Source organism: Symphalangus syndactylus, chromosome 24 (assembly GCF_028878055.3).
Source record: "Symphalangus syndactylus isolate Jambi chromosome 24, NHGRI_mSymSyn1-v2.1_pri, whole genome shotgun sequence".
Classification (NCBI taxonomy): Eukaryota; Metazoa; Chordata; class Mammalia; order Primates; family Hylobatidae; genus Symphalangus; species Symphalangus syndactylus.
Window position 1 is genome coordinate 40,168,175 of NC_072446.2, and position 21,844 is coordinate 40,190,018.

The following is a 21,844-nucleotide window of genomic DNA, read 5'->3' on the forward strand; positions in this document are numbered from 1 at the left end:
CTGGGATTACAGGTGCCTGCCATCAGGCCCGGCTAATTTTTGTATTTTTAGTAAAGATGGGGTTTTACCATGTTGGCCAGGCTGGTCTTGAACTCCTGACCTCATGATCCACCCAACTCAGCCTCCCAAAATGCCGGGATTACAGGTGAGGGCCACCACGCCCAGCCGAAATGTTGATTGTTTTAAGTCACTAAATTTTGAAGTAATTCGTTTCACAGCAATTGACAACTAATAAAGACATAGTGTCTCCCCTTCTGAGTGGTACTTACCTTTTGTGAAGCCTGTTAAAAAGCAATGGACTCTCTTTCCAGAAAAACTTATACCTATTTATATGAAATTCTCTACAGTGTTCTAAGGTATTCCTGGCCCCTCTTGAAACCCCAAGAAATACAACTACATGTCCCAGTTTATGAAGTTAATAGATGCCAGAGCCAGGATTCAAACCCAACTACCTCAACTACACAGCTCACATCCTCTGCCCCTTTGCCATTCTGCCTTACTGGAGGCCTGGGTTCAGAACCACTGCTCTAAGTTAAGTTGTCCTTACATCTTCATCTTCCTTCTGCATTCTATCCCTTTATTCTTTTTATTTATTTATTTATTTTTTTTAAAGAGTGAGCAGCAGCAAGATTTATTGTGAAGAGCGAAAAAACAAAGCTTCCAAAGCATGGAAGGGGACCCGAGCGGGTTGTCCTATCCCTTTATTCTTATAGGTCCCATTTCTCTGGACCCATTTTAATTGCAATTCCTGAGTGACCCATTGTGTATTAGGTGCCAGCAAAAACACAAAGACAAGCTCACTGACTCTGAGGGCCCCTGGTCTAATGGGATCTTAGAGATGGAAATAAATAACTGTACACATTATTAAAACCTATTATCTTAGGTCCTTTTGGACAAGGAGGCAGCAACAAACTCCAAGAGGGCAGCCTTCACAGAGGAGCTAATACTTTAGCTGGGCCTTGAAAGCCCAAAGGAAAGAGGGTGGCTCAGGTGAATTCTGGGTAGAAGTGACAGTGAGTATGATAGGGAGTGGTCTCCATGGGTCTGTGTGTGAAAGAGCAAGTGTGTTCACTTGGGGACAGGCCAGCAGTCCAGAGGGGCAGGAGCAGGAGACAAAGCCAGAAAGGTGGGCTGGGCAGATCCCAAGCAAAGAAGTCTTGACCACCTCCTGTAACAGCCAGCTCAATAGAGCTATGATCTGAGCTCATATATTGGCTCTTACCCAACCCTGTGGCCCCAGACCCAACAGCAGAGGCCCTGACACAGGTGTTTGTCAACGTTTGCTGAATGAATTCATTCAAGCAGAACTGGGTGCTAAGACTGGTCTGCAGTTGGGGCAGGGAAAGCAAGATAGGGTTGCAGAGTCACCCTTGATGCCTCCTTGAATGTCATTTCTTTGGCAAGGTTTTGCCTGATTTCCTACATTCATTAAGCCGTCCATCCTCCCATACCACTCAATGCGTTCTTCAACATATAATGAAAAATCTAATTCACTCTTGACATTAATGATGACTTCAATGTCTACTCCAAATTAGACAGTCAGCCAGATGACGTCAGGGACTGCTTGCTTCTTCACTGCTCTGCTCTCCATCCTAGAGGAAAGACTCCTCTATCCCAGAAAACAACAGTAATACAGCATGGGGCACCCTCTTCCATTGGCACTGATAGCCTCTTACTGGGATGCCAGCCCTGTGCTGAGCCCTGGGGACTTACAGCCTAAATAGACACAGTTCCTGTGTTTACACAGATGGATTACAAATGATGGCAAGCCAGCGTAGTAAGTGCCCTAGCAGATAGAAGCCTGGGGTGCTGTTAGAGTTGAGAGAAAGGGATGTCTGAAAGCTGACACCAGGTAGGGGAGAAATTATTTCCAAACTCAACAATTATATTCACTTTGGGTGCAAAATAAGCATTCAAAAATGAATAACTTTTAATGTACTACTAATAATTCCATTAGAAAATGGTGGGATGAGGGCCAGGCACAGTGGCTCATGCCTGTAATCCTAGCACTTTGGGAGACCAAGGTGGTAGGGTTGCTTGAGGCCAGGCATTCGAGACCAGCCTGGGCAACATAGTGAGACCGTGTCTCAAAAAAAAGAAGAAGAAAAAAAGAAGGAGAAGGAGGAACAGAAAGAAGAAGAGAGAAAAGAAGAACAAGCAAAAAAAGAAGAGGAAGAGGAAGAAGGAGAAGGAGAAGAAAATAATAATAATGGTGAGATGGCTGGGCACAGTGGTTCACACCTGCAATCTCAGCATTTTGGGAGGCTGAGGCAGGGGTATCATTTCAGCCCAGGAGTTCAAGACCAGCCTGCACAATATAACAAGACTTCATCTATGCTAAAAATAAAATAAATTAGCTGGGTATGGTGATGCACACATGTAGTCCCAGCTATTTGGGAGGCTGGGGCAGGAGAGCTGCTTGAGCCTAGGAGTTCAACGTTGCAGTGACCTCTGATCATGCCATTGCACTCCAGTCCGGGCAACAGAGTGAGACACGTCTCAAAAACAGAAAATAGGTTGGGAGAAAAAAACAAAATGGGTTGGGAGAAAAAAAAAATGGTGGGAGAAAAAGGATTCCATTCACAAGAGCAATTAAAATATTACACCATCTGGGCCAGGCACAGTGGCTCATGCCTGTAATCCCAGCACTTTGGGAAGCCGAGGCAGGAGGATCACTTGAGGTCAGGAGTTTGAGACCAGCCTGACCAACATGGTGAAACCAGTCTCTATTAAAAATACAAAAATTAGCCAGGCATGGTGGCGCATGCCTCTAATTCCAGTTACATAGGAGGCTGAGGCAGGAGACTTGCTTGAACCTTGGAGGTGGAAGTTGCAGTGAGCCAAGATGGTGTCACTGCACTCCAGCCTGGGTGACAGAGTGAGACTCTGTCTCAAAAAAAAAAAAATAATAATTAAAAAAAATTACACCATCTGGAAGTAAAGTTAACAAAAATGTACAGGTCTTATATAAAGACAACTATAAAACTCTACTGAAGAGCATAACATCTTGGACCAGTGGAAATCAGAGCTTTCCTTAGAGTGGAAGGTCCTATAACGTGGATACTAATTATCCCAAAATCATCCCACCAAGTAAATGTCATCCCAATGAAGATCCCAGTGAGATTTTATTGTCAAAACAATCCTAAAATTCAACTGGAAAAATTGGTGCATCATTTTCATAACAAAAAGACCTAACATTTACTGACCACTCACCATGTGCCAGGTGCCATCCTGAGGACTTGCTATGCATCGTCTCATCACATCTTCACAAACACACTGTGAGGTAGATACTGTTATTGTTAACATTATACAGATGAGGAAGCAGAAGTTCAGAGAGCAAAAAAATAACTTGTTCAAGGTAACACAGCTAGTTAGCGGCTAACCTGGGATTAAAGCTCAGGCTGGCTGACCTCAAGGTCCATGAATTTAACCACGTTGCTCTACTGCCAAGAAAACTTTGAAGAAGATTAATGAGCTGGGACTTGTACTACCAGATATTAAAATGCATTAGATAGCTACAACAGCTAAAACAGCAATTTCGACAAAGAAACACAGTCCTATTAAACCAAACAGAGTACAGAAACAGAGCCAGGTATATGAGGAATTGTAGTATATGATAAAGGTGACATTTCCAACTGGTGGAGAAAAAGAAGTCAATAAACAGAATGGGACCAGCCACAGACTAGCCATTTGGAGAAAAATTAAGCTAGAGCTCCACCTCTCTCATTAAATCTAAATAATTCCACCTAGATCAAAAATTTACATATGATAAAAGAAACAATAAAAGTATTGAAAGAAACAAATGGATATTTTTATAATCCTGGAACTATTAATCTTTTTTTTTTTTTTTTTTTTTTTTTGAGACGGAGTTTCGCTCTGTCACCCAGGCTGGAGTGCAGTGGCGCGATCTCGGCTCACTGCAAGCTCCTCCTCCTGGGTTCACGCCATTCTCCTGCCTCAGCCTCTCCGAGTAGCTGGGTCTACAGGCGCCCGCCACCACGCCCGGCTAATTTTTTGTGTTTTTTTTAGTAGAGACGGGGTTTCACCGTGGTCTCGATCTCCTGACCTTGTGATCCGCCCGCCTCGGCCTCCCAAAGTGCTGGGATTACAAGCGTGAGCCACCGCGCCCGGCCAGGAACTATTAATCTTTTAACTATATTTTAATAATTAGGCAGTTTTCCTAAGCACAATATGGAGGTTAAAAAATCCTTGGGGGCTGGGCGCGGTGGCTCATGCCTGTAATCCCAGCACTTTATGACGCTGAGGCAGGCAGATCACTTGAGGTCAGGAGTTGGAGACCAGCCTGGACAACGTGGTGAAACCCCGTCCCTACTAAAATTACAAAAATTAGCCCGGCATGGTGGCACGTGCCTGTAGTCCCAGCTACTTGAGAGGCTGAGGCAGGAGAATCACTTGAACCCAGGAGGCAGAGTTTGCAGTAAGCTGAGATTGTGCCATTGCACTCCAGCCTGAGTGACAGAGGGAGACTCCGTCTCAAAAAAAAAAAAAAAAAAAAAAAGAGGCCTAAATATGCTATTAACAAAAGAAGAAATAAAAATGGAAATAAATACTTGAAAAGATTTTCAGCCTCATTAGGAACGGAACTACAGATTAAAACAAGATTGAGATATTTTTCAATAGATCAGAGTGGCAAAGGTTAAAAAGATTGGCAGAATTCAGCAAAGACGGAGGGAAACAGACACAACTCACGCACTGTTGATGGGAGTGCAAATTCATACAATTGATTTTGGAGGCAGGTTAGCAATATGTAACAAAATCATACTTGCTCTGGGTGTATCAGGATTTGAACACAAGTCTGGCTAACACAAGAAAATTATAGGCCAACAGTGGTGGCTCACGCCTGTAATCTCAGCACTTTGGGAGGCTGAAGTGAGAGGATTGCTTGAGCCCAGGAGTTCAAGACCATCCTGGGCAACACAGTGAGACCCTGTCTCTTTATAAAAAATAACAATTTAAAAGATTTTAGCCGGGCATGGTGGCTCATGCCTGTGATCCTAGCACTTTGGGAGGCTGAGGCGGGCGGATCACCTGAGGTAGACCAGCCTGACCAACACGGAGAAACCCCGTCTCTACTAAAAGTACAAAATTAGCTGGGTGTGGTGGCGCATGCCTGTAGTCCCAGCTACTTGGGATGCTGAGGCAGGAGAATCGCTTGAACAAGGGAGGCGGAAGTTGCGGTGAGCCAAGATCATTCTACTGCACTCCAGCCTAGGCAACAAGAGCGAAACTCCATCTCAAAAAAAAAAAAAATTAATTAAATTATAATGGGAAAACCTTTTGATTTGGTAATTCATGTACAGTGATTTATTCCAGGAGGAAATTAAACAAGCGAACAGTGATCTTTGTCCAAGGTTGCTTAATATAGCATTGTATAAAATGGTAAAAATCTGGAAATAGCTTCAATGACCATCAATAGTGTTAAAGAAATTCTGGTACAATACAATATAATATAATGCAAGGTACTGATTTAAAACAATAATATAAATTTAAATTTATTAACTGGATATATGTCCACAACATATCATTGAGTGAAAATAGGACAGGTGAGTAGAATAAACTTACATATACAATGATGGTCAAACTAAAAGAGTTTGCACAAAGAGGTATCCAAAAGATTATCACTGGCTCTGGGTAATGGAGTTTCCAGTGATTTGTAATTTACTTTCTTAAAACGTTTTTGTATTGTTTGAATTTTTTACCATTAGAAGATGTAACTTTTATAATCAAAATATTCAGTACCAAGCCTAGGCAACATGGCAAAACCATGTTTCTTTTTTTTTCCCGAGACAGAGTCTTGCTCTGTCGCCCAGACTGGAGTGCAGTCACGTGATCTCAGCTCATTGTAACCTCTGCCTCCCAGGTTCAAGCAATTCTCCTGCCTCAGCCTCCGAAGCAGCTGGGATTACAGGCATGCGCCACCACGCTCGGCTAATTTTTGTATTTCTAGTAGAGACGGAGTTTCACCCTGTTGGCCAGGCTGGTCTCAAACTCCTGACCTTGTGATCCGCCCCCCTCAGCCTCCCAAAGTGCTGGGATTACAGGCGCTGAGCCACCGTGCCTCACCTGCAAAACCATGTTTCTACACAAAATACAAAAAATTAACTGGGCATGGTGGTGCGCGCCTGTACTCCCGGCTACTTGGGAGGCTGAGGTGGAAGGATTGCTTGAGCCAGGGAGGTGGATGTTGCACCGAACCAAGATGGTGCCACCGCACTCCAGCCTGTGAAACAGGGCAAGACCCTGTCTCAAAAATAAACAAACAAACAAAAAATTTCAATAGAGCTCACTGCATTTTGGTTTTAAAATAGCACTTAACTGAACATCTATTATATAGCCTGCTCCTACAAAGTCTATATAGCCATCAACCCTACATAGGAGGTCTTACTCATTTATTTTGCAGGTGAGGAGACAACTAAAGGCTCAGAAACGTTAAGAAGCTTGCTCTGGATGTATCAGAATTTGAACACAGGGCTGGCTGACACAAGAACTCTTTCCATGATGCTCCACTACTTATCTTAACATTGCTATTAATATCTAATAATATATGCCTCATATTGTGTGCCTATTAAGTGCCAGGCACTTGATGGACATTTCTTTAATCCCTTCAGCAACCCTGCGAGTATTAACCCTCCCCCAGAGGTGCAATAGCTCAAAACAGATAGTAAGTGCCAACCCTGGTTTATCCGGCTTCAAAACCTCCCTGCTCCATTTGGCTACATTTCCTGCTGATTTAGTAGTGTACTGTCTTCGATTGGAGATGTAATTTGCCCTGAGGTCTGTGCTCCTCCACATGCCTTTACATCTCCATCTTGTAGCTTTTTGGTTTGACTGCAGTGCTTAAATATAGATTATGGATTTAACCATAATGCAAATATTTACTTTTACCATGCAGTACTTAAACAAGAATGCTGTGAACTCTTAGTTTATCCACCAACTTTATCACCCAGCTCAGAAGCCTTCAGAGTCTCCCCTGGCAAAATAAAAGCAAAACTCAGCAGCTAGGTTCCTTCACAGTCTAGCTCTAATGTGCGTGGCCACAAGACTCCCAGAATGCCCTGGGCTCCCTCCCGCAGGCTCCTGACCATGCTCCTCCTGGGTTTTGCAGCTCAATAGCCCCAGCGCCCAGCAGGATGCTCAGCCCAAAGTGGCATTCAGTAAATGCTGGATGAAAAGAGGAAAGGAGAAAGTTCTACATCCTGAGACAAAGATTTCACCCAGGCAACAAGGTGGGGGCCTTGGAGGCTGAATGAAATTCAATTGAGCAGAGATGAGGTAAGGCTTCAATGAAGGCGACATGCTCATGGCACAGTCACCTTGAGACCTACCTCTCTGCTGTGCTATCCAGCTTTACAAAATGCTTTCACATAATAACCCTAACTGCTACTACTTCTAGAGAGCTCACCACATGCCAGGCACTAGGTGCTTTACAAATATGCTTTCTTATTTTATTAGGATTACTATGATTATTATTAATTTCTGTCCCTCTGCACTAGCTCCACACAAGCTCCAGGATGGCAGGGGTTTTTGTCTGTGGTGTTCAAAACAGTGCTGGGCATATAGTAGGTATTAAATAGGTCACTGAATTCTTCACAGAGCTCCATGAAGTAAGGAGGATTTTTTTTTTTTTTTTAATAGGGTCTCTCCTCTGTCACCCAGTCTGGGGTACAGTGGTGTGATAACAACTCACTGCAGCCTCCAACTCCTGGGCTCAAGAGATGCTTCTGCCTCAGACTCCTGAGTACTTGGGACTACAGGTGTGCGCCATCACACTCGGCTAATTTATCAATTTTTTTGTAGAGACTGGGGCTCGCTATGTTGCCCAGGCTGGTCTTTTTATTATCATTTTATTATTTTTTATTTTTTTGAGATGGAGTCTCACTCTGTCGCCCAGGCTGAAGTGCAGTGGCGTGATCTCGGCTCACTGCAAGCTCCGCCTTCCGGGTTCACACCATTCTCCTGCCTCAGCCTCCCAAGTAGCTGGGACTACAGGCGCCCGCCACCATGCCGGCTAATTTTTTGTATTTTTAGTGGAGACAGGGTTTCACCGTGTTAGCCAGGATGGTCTAGATCTCCTGACCTCATGATCCGCCCACCTCGGCCTCCCAAAGTCCTGGGATTACAGGCATGAGCTACCGTGCCTGGCCAGCCCAGGCTAGTCTTGAACTCAGTGCCTCAAGCAATCCTCCCGCCTTGGCCATCCAAAGTCCTGAAATTATGTGCTTTGAGCCACTGTGCCAGGCCTGAAGTAAGGATGATTTTAACCTCCATTTTACAGATGACCAACTTAAGGTTTTAGAGGGGTAAGTGACTTTTCCAAAGGTACAGATCCAACAAAAGGCACAGCCAGCACTAAAAATAGGTCACCCTATTGCCCTTGCAACCTATTACCCTTGCAACCACCTGGATTCAGAAATGTCCACTCCTGGTCATGAAGTTGGGATCCGCCACCTGTCTGCAGGACTTCTTAATTGACTAATAATGATAACACGGTACCAATTAACACTCACATTAACATTGCCACATACCAGGCACTGTTCCCAGTGCTTCACATGTGTGACTCACAGCAACTTAAGAATTATAGTCATGCATTGCATAATAATGCTTCAGTCAACGAAGGACCACATATAAGACAGTGGTCCCATAAGATTATGGTGGAGCATATACAGAAACATAAGGCCAGGCACAGTGGCTCATGCCTGTAATCTCAGCACTTTAAAAGGCCAAGGTGGGAGATTCACTTGAGGCTAGGAGTTTGAAACCAGCCTGGGCAACATAGTGAGACCCCCATCTCTACAAAAAATACAAAAATTAGTCGGAGGTAGTGGCACAAGCCTGTAGTCCTAGCTACTCGGGAGGCTGAGCTGGGAGGATTGCTTGAGCCCAGGAGTTTCAGAATTCTGCTACTGCACTCCCCTCTGGGCATCAGAGTGAGACCCTGTCTTTTTTTTTTTTTTTTTTTTTTAAAAAAAAAAAAAAAGGAAAGAAAGAAAAAATGGAAATCTGATACATGGCACTTGATATTGACATTGCAGCTCAAGTAGAGGAGATGAGTGATATTCAGTAATGGTGCTGGGACATTCCATTTTCCACATGAAAAAATACAGGAGAATGGCTTGAGCCCAGGAGCTCAAGACCAGTCTGGGCAACACAGGGAGACCCCCATCTTTACCAAAAAATTAAAAACTTAGCTGGGTGTGGTGGTGCATACCTGTGGTCCCAGCTACTGGGGCGGCTGAGATGGGAGGATCACTTGAGCCTGGGTGACAGAGTGAGACCCTGTCTCAAGAAAAGAAAAAAAAGAGAAGAAAAAAATATATAAATAAAATGTATATACCATCTAGATTTGTGTAAGTACACTCTATGATGCTCACACAATGACAAAATTGCCTAAATAATGCATTCATCAGAAAGTATCCTGACATTAAGGGATGCATGACTGTACTTGCTATGACTCATTTTTGACAGTTGAGGAATCTGAAGCCCCAAGGAGGTCTAGAAACATTGCCAGAATTGCAAAGCTAGTAAATCGTGAGTTCAGTATTCCCAATCCAGCCGTCTGGGTCTGGCACCCACACTCTTCACTACAGCTCACACTGCCTCAGTAATGTATCGCCAGAGCTGTCCTGCTCTGGGATGGCAAACCAGGAGTCAGGGCAGCAGTGAAGGGCACAGCTACTTTGTTTGGCATGCTAGACAAGCTTTCATGTTTTCACATTACCTTTTAAAACCTCACAGTTACCCTGTGAAGTTATAGATGAGCAAATAGCAATACAGATAAGACTCAAAAAGAGCCAAGAGCAGACAGAAGACACAGAAAGCGGATTAGAGGTTGCCTAGGGCCACAGAGTTGAAAGAAAATGGGGAGTGACTGGTAATGCATACTTGGGGTGATGAAAATGTTTTTTTGTTTTGTTTTGGGGATAGAGTCTCCCTCTGTCGCCCAGGCTGGAGTACGGTGGCACAATCTTGGCTCACTGCAACCCCCGCCTCCCAGGTTCAAGCGATTCTCATGACTCAGCCTCCCGAGTAGTTGAGATTACAGGTGTGCGCCACCATGCCCAACTAATTTTTTGTATTTTTAGTAGAGACAGGGTTTCACCATGTTGGTCAGGCTGGTCTTGAACTCCTAACCTCGAATGATCCACCAGCCTCGGCCTCCCAAAGTGCTAGGATTACAGGAGTGAGCCACTGGGCCCAGCCTGAAAATGTTTTAAAATTAATGATAGTGGCTGAGTGCTGTGGCTCACACCTGTAATCCAGCACTTTGGGAGGGCAAGGCAGGTGGATCACCTGAAGTCAAGAGTTGGAGACCAGCCTGGCCAACATGGTGAAACCCTGCCTCTACCAAAAATACAAAAATTAGCTAGGCATGGTGGCGGGCACTTGTAATCCCAGCTACTCTGGAGGCTGAGGCCAGAGAATCGCTTGAACCTGAGAGGCGGAGGTTGCAGTGAGCCAAGATCATGTCACTGCACTCCAGTCTGGGTGACAGAGTGAGACTCCGTCTCAAAAAATAAAAATAAAAAATAAACTAAAATTAATGATGGTGATGGTTGCACAACTGCGAATACACTAAAAAAGCACTGAATTGTACACTAAATGGGTGAATTGTATGTTAAGTGAATTACAGCCACACACCACATAAGAGGACATTTTGGTCAGTGACAGACTGCATATACCACGGTGGTCCCATAAGATTATAATAACATGTTTTTACTGTACCTTTTCTGTTTAGAAATGTTTAGCCACACAAATACTTACCATTGTGTTACAATTGCCTACAGTATTCAGTGCAGTAACATGCTTTACAGCTTTGTAGCCTAGGAGCAATAGGCTATACTATATAGCCTAATTGTGTGGTAGGCTATACCAGTAAGCTTGTGCACATACACTTCATAGTGATCACGCAGTGATGAAATCACCTAATGATGCATTTCTCAGATGGTCTCCCCATTGTTAAGCAATGCATAACTGTAAATCTCAATAAAGCTGTGTGGGTTTTGTTGTATTTTTGTTTTTTAAAAAGGGAAAAAGCGGGCTGGGTGTGGTGGCTCACGCCTGTAATCCTAGTACTTTGGGAGGCTGAGGCAGGCAGATCACAAGGTTGACCAACATGGTGAAACCCCGTCTCTACTAAAAATACAAAAATTAGCCGGGCATGGTGGCACATGCCTGTAATTCCAGCTACTCAGGAGGTTGAGGCAGCAGAATCACTTGAACCTGGGAGGCAGAGGTTGCAGTGAGCCAAGATTATGCCACTGCACTCCAGCCTGGGTGACAGAGCAAGACTCTGTCTCAAAAAAAAAAGAAAGAAAGAAAAGGGAAAAAAAGCTGGGCACGGTGGCTCAAGCCTGTAATCCCAGCACTTTGGGAGGCCGAGGCTGGCGGATCACGACGTCAGGAGATCGAGACCATCCTGGCTAACACGGTGAAACCCTGTCTCTACTAAAAATAAAAAAATTAGCCAGGCGTGGTGGCGGGCGCCTGTAGTCCCAGCTATTTGGGAGGCTGAGGCAGGAGAATGGCGTGAACCCGGGAGGCAGAGCTTGCAGTGAGCCAAGATTGTGCCACTGCACTCCAGCCTGGGCGACACAGCAAGACTCCGTCTCAAAAAAAAAAAAAAAAAAAAGAAAAGAAAAGGGAAAAAAACACATGGAAGCAAGTGGCATAGGTTGAATTTCAATAAGTTTCAGATCAAAAACCTTGGAACTATTATTGCTTCTTTTTATCTCCCCTCTCATCTCTGATTATCAGCAGACAAAATAAATCTAAGGCATGTTCCCACTTCTCTGTCCCCACCGCCTGGTCCAAGCTGCCCTCTCTCATCTGCATTACCTTTGCGGCCCCACTGCACCACCCTCACCCCATCCCCGTGTCCCCAAGCCCCCTGCCGCTCCAAGCAGTCTCCTCACTTCCCCTTCTGCTCCCTACAGTTTGTCTCCACCAAGCAGCCAGAGGGATCCTTTGAGAGCATTCCTGTCAGATCATTTCCCTCTTTTGCTCAGAAGTGTCTAATGGCTCAAAAATAAAATTCACTTACAACTTGGCCTCTGCCCACCTTCCTAACCTACTGCCCACTAAGCACACTTGTCCCCTTCCTGTCTCTAAATGCACTCCCACCTCCTTTGCACTCTTTTTTTTTTTTTTTTTTCTCTTTTTGAGACGGGGTCTTACTCTGTTGCCCAGGCTGGAGTGTAATGGCGCAATCTCAGCTCACTGCAACCTCCACCTCCTAGGTTCAAATAATTCTCCTGCCTCAGCCTCCTGAGTAGCTGCGATTACAGGTGCATGTCACCATGCCCAGCTAATTGTTGTATTTTTAGTAGAGACAGGGTTTCATCATGTTGGCCAGGCTGGTCTCGAACTCCTGACCTCAGGTGATCCGCCTGCCTCAGCCTCTCAAAGTCCTGGGATTTCAGGTGTGAGCCACCATGCCAAGCCACACTCTGACTCTTATTTCCTAGAATATTCTGCCTCCAGGTACCAGACACACAGCTTGCTCCCTGATTTCACTCAGGGCTCTGCTCAAATGTACATCTCATCACTCCAGAGATGCTTTCCCTGCCCTCCCAATCCAGCTCAGCCACACCCCAGCTCTTTACTTTCTGACCTGCCTGGTTTTACTTCAGAGCACTTCTGACCACCATTAGACACAGCATGTTTGTCCTTTGACAACCATCTGCCTCCACTATTAGGATGTGACATTCCTTAGGGCAGGAGCTGCCTTCTGTATCCCTAGGGTCTAGAAGAATGCCTAGTACTAAGATGCTCAAAGAATGAATAAATGAATCTGATGCCAAAGTCCTGGCTCCTCACTGTCCCTGGAATAATCTAGCAGAGGGTGATCACTGCATTAACAAAGCCCCTTATGGAAATCTGTGACGCCTCCTTTGTGCTGTATCTGTGCCACTGCTCACCTTAAATTTACTTATTTGCGAATGGCCAGAATTTCCTCCAGACTGAGAGTTCTGGAAGGGCAGGGTTCATGGCTGCTGTAGCCCATGACACAGAGTCTTGAACAGCATAGGTTATTTAATCTTTTGTTGACTGAACAGAAAAACAAATCCCCAAACCAATGGCAGAAGTTTAATTTCTCTGCTGCCAAATGCAGAATAGGGGCCACCTTCCAGCCCACTGCCCTGAAAAAAGACTAGGCCCCATTCCTAGGGAACTAAGACCTTGGAGTCAAGCTCAAGTGCTCCTTAGAATTCCTTGGGTAGTGAGCTGTGCCAGGGAAAGCTCCTGGCAGAATGCAATTTGCCAACTAAGCCCAGAAAGCTGTGTGAACAGCAGGCAAACTTGAAGTAGACACTTAGTGAAATTGCTTTCTGTTATCTCAAAAAGAAATAATAGCATGCCAGGCTGGCTTAAGGGGAAAATACTCGAGTGTGTAAGTAGGGCTGCGCTTCACTCCCCTGGTCTCTAAAACACACAAAAGCCTCCAAGGGCTCTCCCTCTAACTTGAGCCATGGAGTCGAGACCCTCCCAGCCCCGTTCTCCATCCCCATTCCATCACTCCAGGAACTCTCCTTGCATTTATTCATGTTGTCCCCTTTGTCTGGCATGCTTGTCCTTCCTTCCTCTGTCACCCAGGCTGGAGTGCAGTGGTGCAATCGTAACTCACTGCACCCTTGACCTCCTAGGCTCAAGTGAGCCTCCAACCTCAACCTTCTGAGTAGCTGGGACTACAGGTTCATGCCACTATGCCTGATGAATTAAAAAATTTTTTTTGTGGCCGGACGCAGTGGCTCACGCCTGTAATTTGGGAGGCTGTGGCAGGCAGATCATGAGGTCAGGAGATCGAGACCATCCTGGTTAACACTGTGAAACCCCATCTCTACTAAAAATATAAAAAATTAGCTGGGCATGGTGGCACCAGCCTATAGTCCAAGCTACTGGGGAGGCTGAGGCAGGACAATTGCTTGAACCTGGGAGGCGGAGATGGGGAAAACCACAACGAATGGCTGGGGAAGGCTTCTCTGAGGAGGTGACATTCAACTGGTTCCTGATGGATGAGTAGGAGTTAGCCAAGCAAAGAATGAGGAGAAAATGTTTCAGGCAGAAGGCATATGGCATGTGTGAAGGTGTGAAGGTGCCAGGCAGGAAAGCACATGGCATAACCCAGGAACCAAATGGAGGCCTGTGTGGCTCCGGCCTCGGAGGACTAGGAGGGCTGTGTGAGGAGAGGAGGCAGGCCTCCTATGCAGCAAGTACTCTGAATTGCCATCCTTGTGTTTCTGTCTCCCCTCTCCTCAGAAGAGCCGTGGTACATCTACTCCCCTCCCTATCTCCAGCGCAGGGCAAGGCACCTGGTGCATAGAGGGCACTCAACAAGTGCCTATGGGCTACACCGTCCCCAGATATGCGGTGAGCCATCGCTCCCTCTGCCCATTCCTCCACCCCAACAGCAAGTCCCCAGTTGGCACGCCTAACTGAAGCACCCAGGGACCGGTTAACCACAAGACTAGTGAAAGAAATGGAGGATGAAACAGGAGCAGCTGCAAGAGCTACAGTTACGTCCTTGACAAATGCCACCGACAACCCAGTTGGCAGATGTGACCACCACATGGTCCTTGGAGACCAGAATCTCAGGGTAAGCTTCAATCAGATGGTAACTCTAATATAAGAGGGCCTGCCAAAATCACAGCCCCCAAGACTTAAATCATCAGTTTGAAGTTCAAAATACAGTTTCCAAAATTCAGTAGTTTGTTGATTAAAATTTAAAAAATCCAAAAGATAAAAACAAAGCTGAGTTTGTAGGAATTTCCAAGTTGCCAGGTGCTCTGGTCTGTCCTGTATTTCCCCTGATGAATTAGCCTCTGGCCCAACCAAGAATTCTGTCATTTTCTTTTTTTTTTTTTTAAAGATGAATGGATGGAGTTTCACTCTTGTTGCCCAGGCTGGAGTGCAATGGAGCAATCTCGGCTCACTGCAACCTCTGCCTCCTGGGTTCAAGCGATTCTCCTGCCTCAGCCTCCTGAGTAGCTGGGATTACAGGGATGTTCCACCACGCCTGGCTAATTTTGTATTTTCAGTAGAGACGGGGATTCTCCATGTTGGTCGGGCTGGTCTCGAACTCCTGACCTCAGGTGATCCGCCCACCTCGGCCTCCCAAAGTGCTGGGAGTACAGGCGTGAGCCACCGCGCCCAGGAAATTCTGTCATTTTCAAGAACACACTCACAGTTCTTCAAATCCTACTTTGAACTCTTGCTTTCTGGGTAATGGAGTCTGAACTATTCTAAACTAGTAATTATTGAGGCTAAGACAAGCTGTTTTTTTTTTTTGAGACGGAGTCTCGCTGTGTCCCCCAGGTTGGAGTGCAGTGGCGTGATCTCAGCTCACTGCAAGCTCCGCCTCCTGGGTTCACGCCATTCTCCTGCCTCAGCCTCCCGAGTAGCTGAGACTACAGGCGCCCGCCAACACGCCTGGCTAATTTTCTGTATTTTTAGTAGAAACGGGGTTTCACCATGTTAGCCAAGATGGTCTCGATCTCCTGACCTCGTGATCCGCCCATCTCGGCCTCCCAAAGTGCTGGGATTACAGGTGTGAGCCACCGCGCCCAGCCCAAGCTGTTTCTTAACTCTTTTTGGAAGGATGGGGAGTAAACAGACATTACACATAGTTTGAAAGCGTCTTATGAAGAAACACAATTATGAAACGTTTGCCCGAGTCGCACAGGCCACTGTCCCCTTTGTGCTCTTTACATTTTTCGTTGGTATCTTTAAAGTCCTAGACTGCAATCTTTTCTACAGTTCTCCATGCTACCCTCTAGTGAGGGTAAAAAGGGACTGCAGATACCTTCTTGTGACATTTGAGTCTGTTCTGCAAAACCCTCGCAAACACTGTTCCCCTATCCCTTCACAAATGCCCTTCCCTCCTTGCCCAGCGAACTCCTGTCCTCTAGATCTCACTGTAACTGTCATTTCTTCAAAGAGCCCTTTCCTACTTTACCCACCCCATCTAAATTAGGTCTCCACTCTCCTTTTATAATATTCTATTATATTGGCCACACAGGGTGGCTCACGCGTATAATTCCAGCAGTTTGGGAAGCTGAGGCAGGAGCATCACTTGAGCCCATAAGTTCAAGACCATCCTGGGCAAAATGACAAAATCCTATCTCTATAAAAAATTTTTAAAAATTAGTCAGGTGTGGTGGTTCGCACCTTGGTCCCAGTTACTTGGGGGACTGAGGAAGGAGGATCGTTTGAGCCCAGGAGGTCGAGGCTACAGTGAGCCATGATCACGCCACTGTACTTCAGCCTGGGTGACACAGCGAGACCTCGTCTCAAAAACAAAAACAAAAACAAAAACAAAAACCTATTAAATAACTTCATGACATTTGACACAATTCATAATCATATATTTGTGTGCATTTGGTTAATTTAACATTTACCCATCCTCCATCCCCATTAAAGTGCAAGTTCCATGTGGGCAGGTTCCTGGTGTTATGTCTATGTATCTAGTGCCTAGAATAGCTTGACACATAGTAGGTACTCAATACACATTACTAAACGGTTAACAGCTTTTCTTTAGGATTTTCTAAAGATGGTATGTCCGATACTGACTTCCAGTTTCTCAGGACACAAAGTGTTCATGGTATCTTCTAAACATAGTGCCTTATCACAGCAATAACCACATTTTTTTCATGTTTGCCCTATCCCATACTGTACTTGCTGCTTTAAATGTATCGCCGATCCTCAAAATGGCCCTTCAAAGTGGGGATAATCACCACTTTACAGACAAAGGCCCCAAAGTTCAGAGAGGTCAATTAAATTCCTCCTAGTCATATGGCTAGTAAGCGGTGGCAATACTAGAATTCAAACCCAGCTTGGAGTCCAGGGTCTGTGCTCCTTCCACCCAGTCCCACTTCTCAACTAAGGGGCACAACCCTCCAGGGTCACTCCAGCAGGCCTACGAGCATGGAAATCCAAAAGACAGTGTGTGGCCCATTTTTTGTACCTTCTTTTCCTGATGGCAAACAACATAAAATACTTTTGTGTTAAAAAAGGCACAGACCAGCCTGGGCAACATAGAGAGACCCCATTTCTACAAAAAATAAAAAATTAGCCAGGTATAGTGGTGCACACCTGTAATCTTGGCTGAGGTGGGAAGATCACTTGAACCTGTGAGGCTGAGGCTGCAGGAACCGTGATCACGCCACTGCATTCCAGCCAGGGCAACAGAGTGATGCCCTGTCTCAAAAAAAAAAGGCACATATATTTTAAAGTATGATGTATAATAGTAAATTTAAAAGGATTTTTAAAACAAAACACAAAAGTTAAAAGAAATTTCATGCCTGTTGCCCAGGCCAGTCTCAGGAACCTCCATGGAAAAACATGAAAAACACTTATTTGTCACTCTATCCTTTTTCATTTTATGTCCTTTTCCTTGTTGCTATATTATTTATTTATTTTTTATTTACTTATTTATTTTTGAGACAGAGTCTCACTCCATTGCCCAGGCTGAAGTGCAGTGGTGCAATCTTGGCCTACTGCAATCTCGGCCTGCTGCAATCTCGGCCTCCTGCAATCTCGGCCTCAAGATTCTCCTGCCTCAGTCTCCCGAGTTGCTGGGATGACAGGTGCGCACCACCACGCCTGACTCATTTTTTGTATTTTTAGTACAAACAGGGTTTCACCATGTTGGCCAGGCTGGTCTCCAACTCCTGACCTGAAGTGATCCACCCGGCTCAGCTTCCCAAAGTGCTGGGATTATAGGCGTGAGCCACCGCGCCCTGCCCCTTGTTGCTATATTAAATAATGCCAGCATCCCAACTCAATCTTCATTTTCCCACTCCCACCCAATTAAAATGTTTATTGAAAACGGGAGTATGTCAGCCACAGGCATGTCATTTTCAAAAGCCTTAGTCATTTATGAGGACACCTTTTTGTAGGTACAATAAATCTGATTGATTTTTATTACACATCTTAGTTTAGAATCACTTTTACATTCCTAGACAAAGAGATGATACAAATAAATATCAGTTGTAAAACTTAGAGCCCCAAGTATTGATTGGCGTATTCTTTGTCTAAAGGTAGCCAAAGAGAAGGTCAAGATCAGTAATAACTTCAAGGAGCCATAAAGCCCACTGCCTCCTGCCTGCCCCAGGATCACTCCTTTCATAAATAACCCCAGAAGCATTTCATTCAGGAAACAAGGGCAGGCAGAAAGGTGACAGATTTCTGAACAGTACAAAACAAAGCCTTGCGTGACAGACAATCGCCAGGCCCACTATTCTTAGCCAGTTCCCTCAGAGCATTTTTAGTATGGCTTTTAGAGTATATTAACAGCCCCATTTTCATCCACTGATGGGGTTCAGATGGTCTGAGGTGCTGTCTCCAGTACGCCTCAACCTCAAGTGGGAAATGTGAGGCAGAACTGATATCCACGTTAACAGGGAATCGACACTTCTCAGAAACTTGGCAACGATTCTACATTCAGTGAGGGAGGACTTGTCAGAGTCAGACAGGAAAAGCAGAGAGCGGCCCACGCCCCAGTTGCAGCACTCTGGCGCCCTTGGTCATGGAGCTGTGGGTGGAGCAATTCAAGCAGCATGCAGGCATTAGACGGGAAATAATCCAGCGTTAGGTCAGTCTTAAGAAAGTGCTTCATGCCTGTGATTTGTGACCTTGGGTTCTGAATCCAGGGGTCTGAGAGACATGTGACTTGAAAATATGAAGCCAGATACATTCTCCAGATCAGAGTAAAAGGAGGTCTATTGGGGGTTGCATACACAGTCTCAAACTCCTTCTCCTGATGGTCATCTTAGATCCTGTTAGACTTGCTTTCTGGCTTTGCTAGCTGCTGCTGGCATGAAGGCCCTCAGATGGCTCAGAATATTCTAGGTATGACTTAGAGACATGAAAACCTGGTCCCTCAGTGGGCTTGGTAGGTCCTCTACATATTTGGCTCAATGCAGAACCCAAAACAGCAGCTTTCTGGTGGCAGCATGACATTCTACAATCTGCTCTACTCAAATATTTATCGGATCCATTTTGAGAGAAGAAAAGCACCAGAGACTGCTTGGAAAGGGACAGCTTCATTTCCAAATGAGTCTTCTTTTGTTTCCACAGACCACCACATGAACACAGCTGAGTACAAGACATGCCTGTCAACTTGTCTGTCTTCTCTTAGAAAAGTTCTATGTGTCACTTAACCACCCTTCGTCAGAAGAGTCACCTCGAGATACCAGTATTAACATATAGGGTTACATGCAGTTTTCTTTTTCTTTTTCTTTTTTTTTTTTTTTTTGAGGCGGAGTCTCACTCTGTCGCCCAGGCTGGAGTGCAGTGGTGTGATCTCGACTCACAGCAACCTCCGCCTCCCAGGTTCAAGTGATTCTCGTGCCTCAGCCTCCTGAGTAGCTAGGACTAGAGGCATGCACCACCACACCTGGCAAATTTTTGTATTTTTAGTACAGATGGGGTTTCACCATGTTGGCCAGGCTGGTCTTGAAGTCCTAACCTCGGGTGATCCACCCAACTCGGCCTCCCAAAGTGCTAGGATTACAGGCATGAGTCACCATACCCGGCCGGTTATCTACAGTTTTCAATTCTCAGATTTGCTACATGAATATTTTTAGCCTACAGAATTCAGATTAGCTTTGAGGAAATGTGGTGTGAGAGACATGTGTAACCAGCAGACAACCAGCTTAGGCTACCCACCTTAGCGTTTTGTTCTTATTCAAACAGGCAAAATCTTAGTAAATAAGAAAGAAGTAAAGTTTGATCTCTAGAAAAGATGAGGGAAGGCTGAAAAGGGCCCTGGGTTCAGAAAGAAGGGTTACTAAAAAGGAGATAAGCCGCTGGACAACAGATCTCCATTTTGCAGAATGCTAAGACATTGCACTTAGTACCTCCTGTTTCCCATGGGTTCTGATCCAGAAATGTGCCCTGGGAACTGAGCAGCTGAGTTAAAATTTAACTCAAGGCCCACCTGAGTCGCCACCTTCCTGAGGCACCATGCCAGCAAGGTGCACCAGTGTGGCAGACCTGGAGACTCACTGTCCCCTCAGGCTTGGCTCATGGACTCAGACACCCACATGGGAGTGCTTCCAGCCTGGATTAGCCATTCAATGGGCCTTTAATACAGACAAAAGGCAACAACTGCACATTAGTGTATTTCTAAAATTGGGCAAGTTCTTGGTCTCTGTCTCTCTTACAGACACACATGGACACATTCACAGAACACAGGCACCATTGTGCTCTCACACCCACACACACTTATGAGCTTCTCTTGGGGGAAAATGAGTAATATTCACCTAATGACCAACATAAAATGAAGCTCTGAATCTCAATAATACAAGGAACTAAAACTTACAAACCAAACTAGTAATATGTAAATGGGAATTCTGAACTCTCCTTTGAGCCTATTCAATCACGCAGCTATTCTTCACCAGCATCTCAGGCTCTGCCTGGAGGGAGCCACAGTTCTAGGATTCGGTGAATTCTCTGCCGAAGGCAGGCAGGATTCCTTTGCTTCCATCTGTTATGTCTTCCCTACCCACTGCACTGAGTCTCATGTCTCCATCTCTGCATCTGCCTAGCTACTCTTCTGCTCTCTATACCAATATGGAACAAAACGGGGAATTCAAAAGTGCCACAATACAGCTCCTTCCCTCAACTCCAGTCCCGTCAGAGAAGGCAAAGCTAGCCTCCTTTCTCCCACAAAACAGGCCCACTGCAGAGCATGCTCTGGAGGCAGAGGATGGGCCCACACAAGGATGTTCAGAGTACGCGTGCATGGGAAAAGATGGTGACAAATGAAGAGTAAAGTGACATGGTGTAAGGATATGGCACCAGCTTACAGACTTAGGTCTTTGACAGGATGGTCATGGTTTTGAGGTTTTAAAGAAGCTATTTCCCTAAACACTCCGAGGAGGCAAAGGGAATGTTATTTCTATTGCTCCCAACATTGAATCCTTCGGAAGCAGAAATTGGAAGAGATTTCCTCACTCAGCAGGTCCCAAAGGCAGATCCACTTCTTACTGAGGTGCATGGAAGCAAGACTGCTGATGGTGCCCACCTGGGGCCTGGATCCAAATGTGATTTCTCATTTCTCCCTACAAGAACAGGCACCTATTCAAGTTCTAGGGTTTTCACTTTTCAACCTCACTGTCATTTTATCCCGAGGCTCCAAAGATGGGGTCCTGCTAAGGTGACTCCTGATTCTGCCCTATTGTTCAACAAGAAGGGAGCCCCATGTAAAGAACAGGCTAGAAAAGGAGAGAGGAGAGAAAGGGAGGGCAGGGGAAGGGGGAGAAGAAGGCAAGGGGGAAGGAAGCAAGGTCACTGGTCATTCTCTTGCTTTCCACTTGGACTATCGCACTTTACCTTACCCATGCATTTCTGAGATGCTAATTAAAAGATGTTTCCCAGAGGGGCTGAGTGCCAGATTAGGAACAGCACGTTCAACCAGATTGAGTTGGTTGATCTGCAAAGAGGCCATCGCTTCTCCTCAGGGGAATGGTTCTGAGTTTGGGCCGAATCCTCTCTGCAGCTTTTTGCTAGTCTCTTCTCTCAGAAGGCAAATGCTGTTTCCGCCCTGGGAGAGGAGAAGCTGGCTTTACTTTGGAACCAGCCCCCGAGACTGTGGATAAAGCTGAGATGCAGGGGTTCCTGAGGAAGAGGAGGAGGATCCCGACTTCCTTCCACTTTTAGGCCTGCAAAAGTCAAACACATGTTTATATTACACGTCCCCATCTCTGTCCCTGACACATCAGATGTCATTAACATTTCATTTCAGGCCATTCTTCAATGGCCTGAAAACGATGATAAGTTCAACTGTAAAACCACTAGACTGGCACAGCCTGAACCTTTGGGC

At 45.4% G+C, this 21,844-nt stretch overlaps 1 protein-coding gene across 1 annotated transcript in view; it reads right to left on the reverse strand.

Moving 5' to 3' along the window:
- Positions 1-17,906: 17,906 nt before the first annotated feature.
- The window catches only part of KIF3B (kinesin family member 3B), a 65,516-nt gene continuing 61,578 nt past the window's right edge, over positions 17,907-21,844 (reverse strand). Inside the window, exon 9 of the mRNA XM_055265739.2 lies at positions 17,907-21,683. Coding sequence (XP_055121714.2) covers positions 21,587-21,683 — 97 coding nt within the window. The 3' untranslated portion in view covers positions 17,907-21,586. The remainder of the gene's footprint in view (positions 21,684-21,844) is intronic.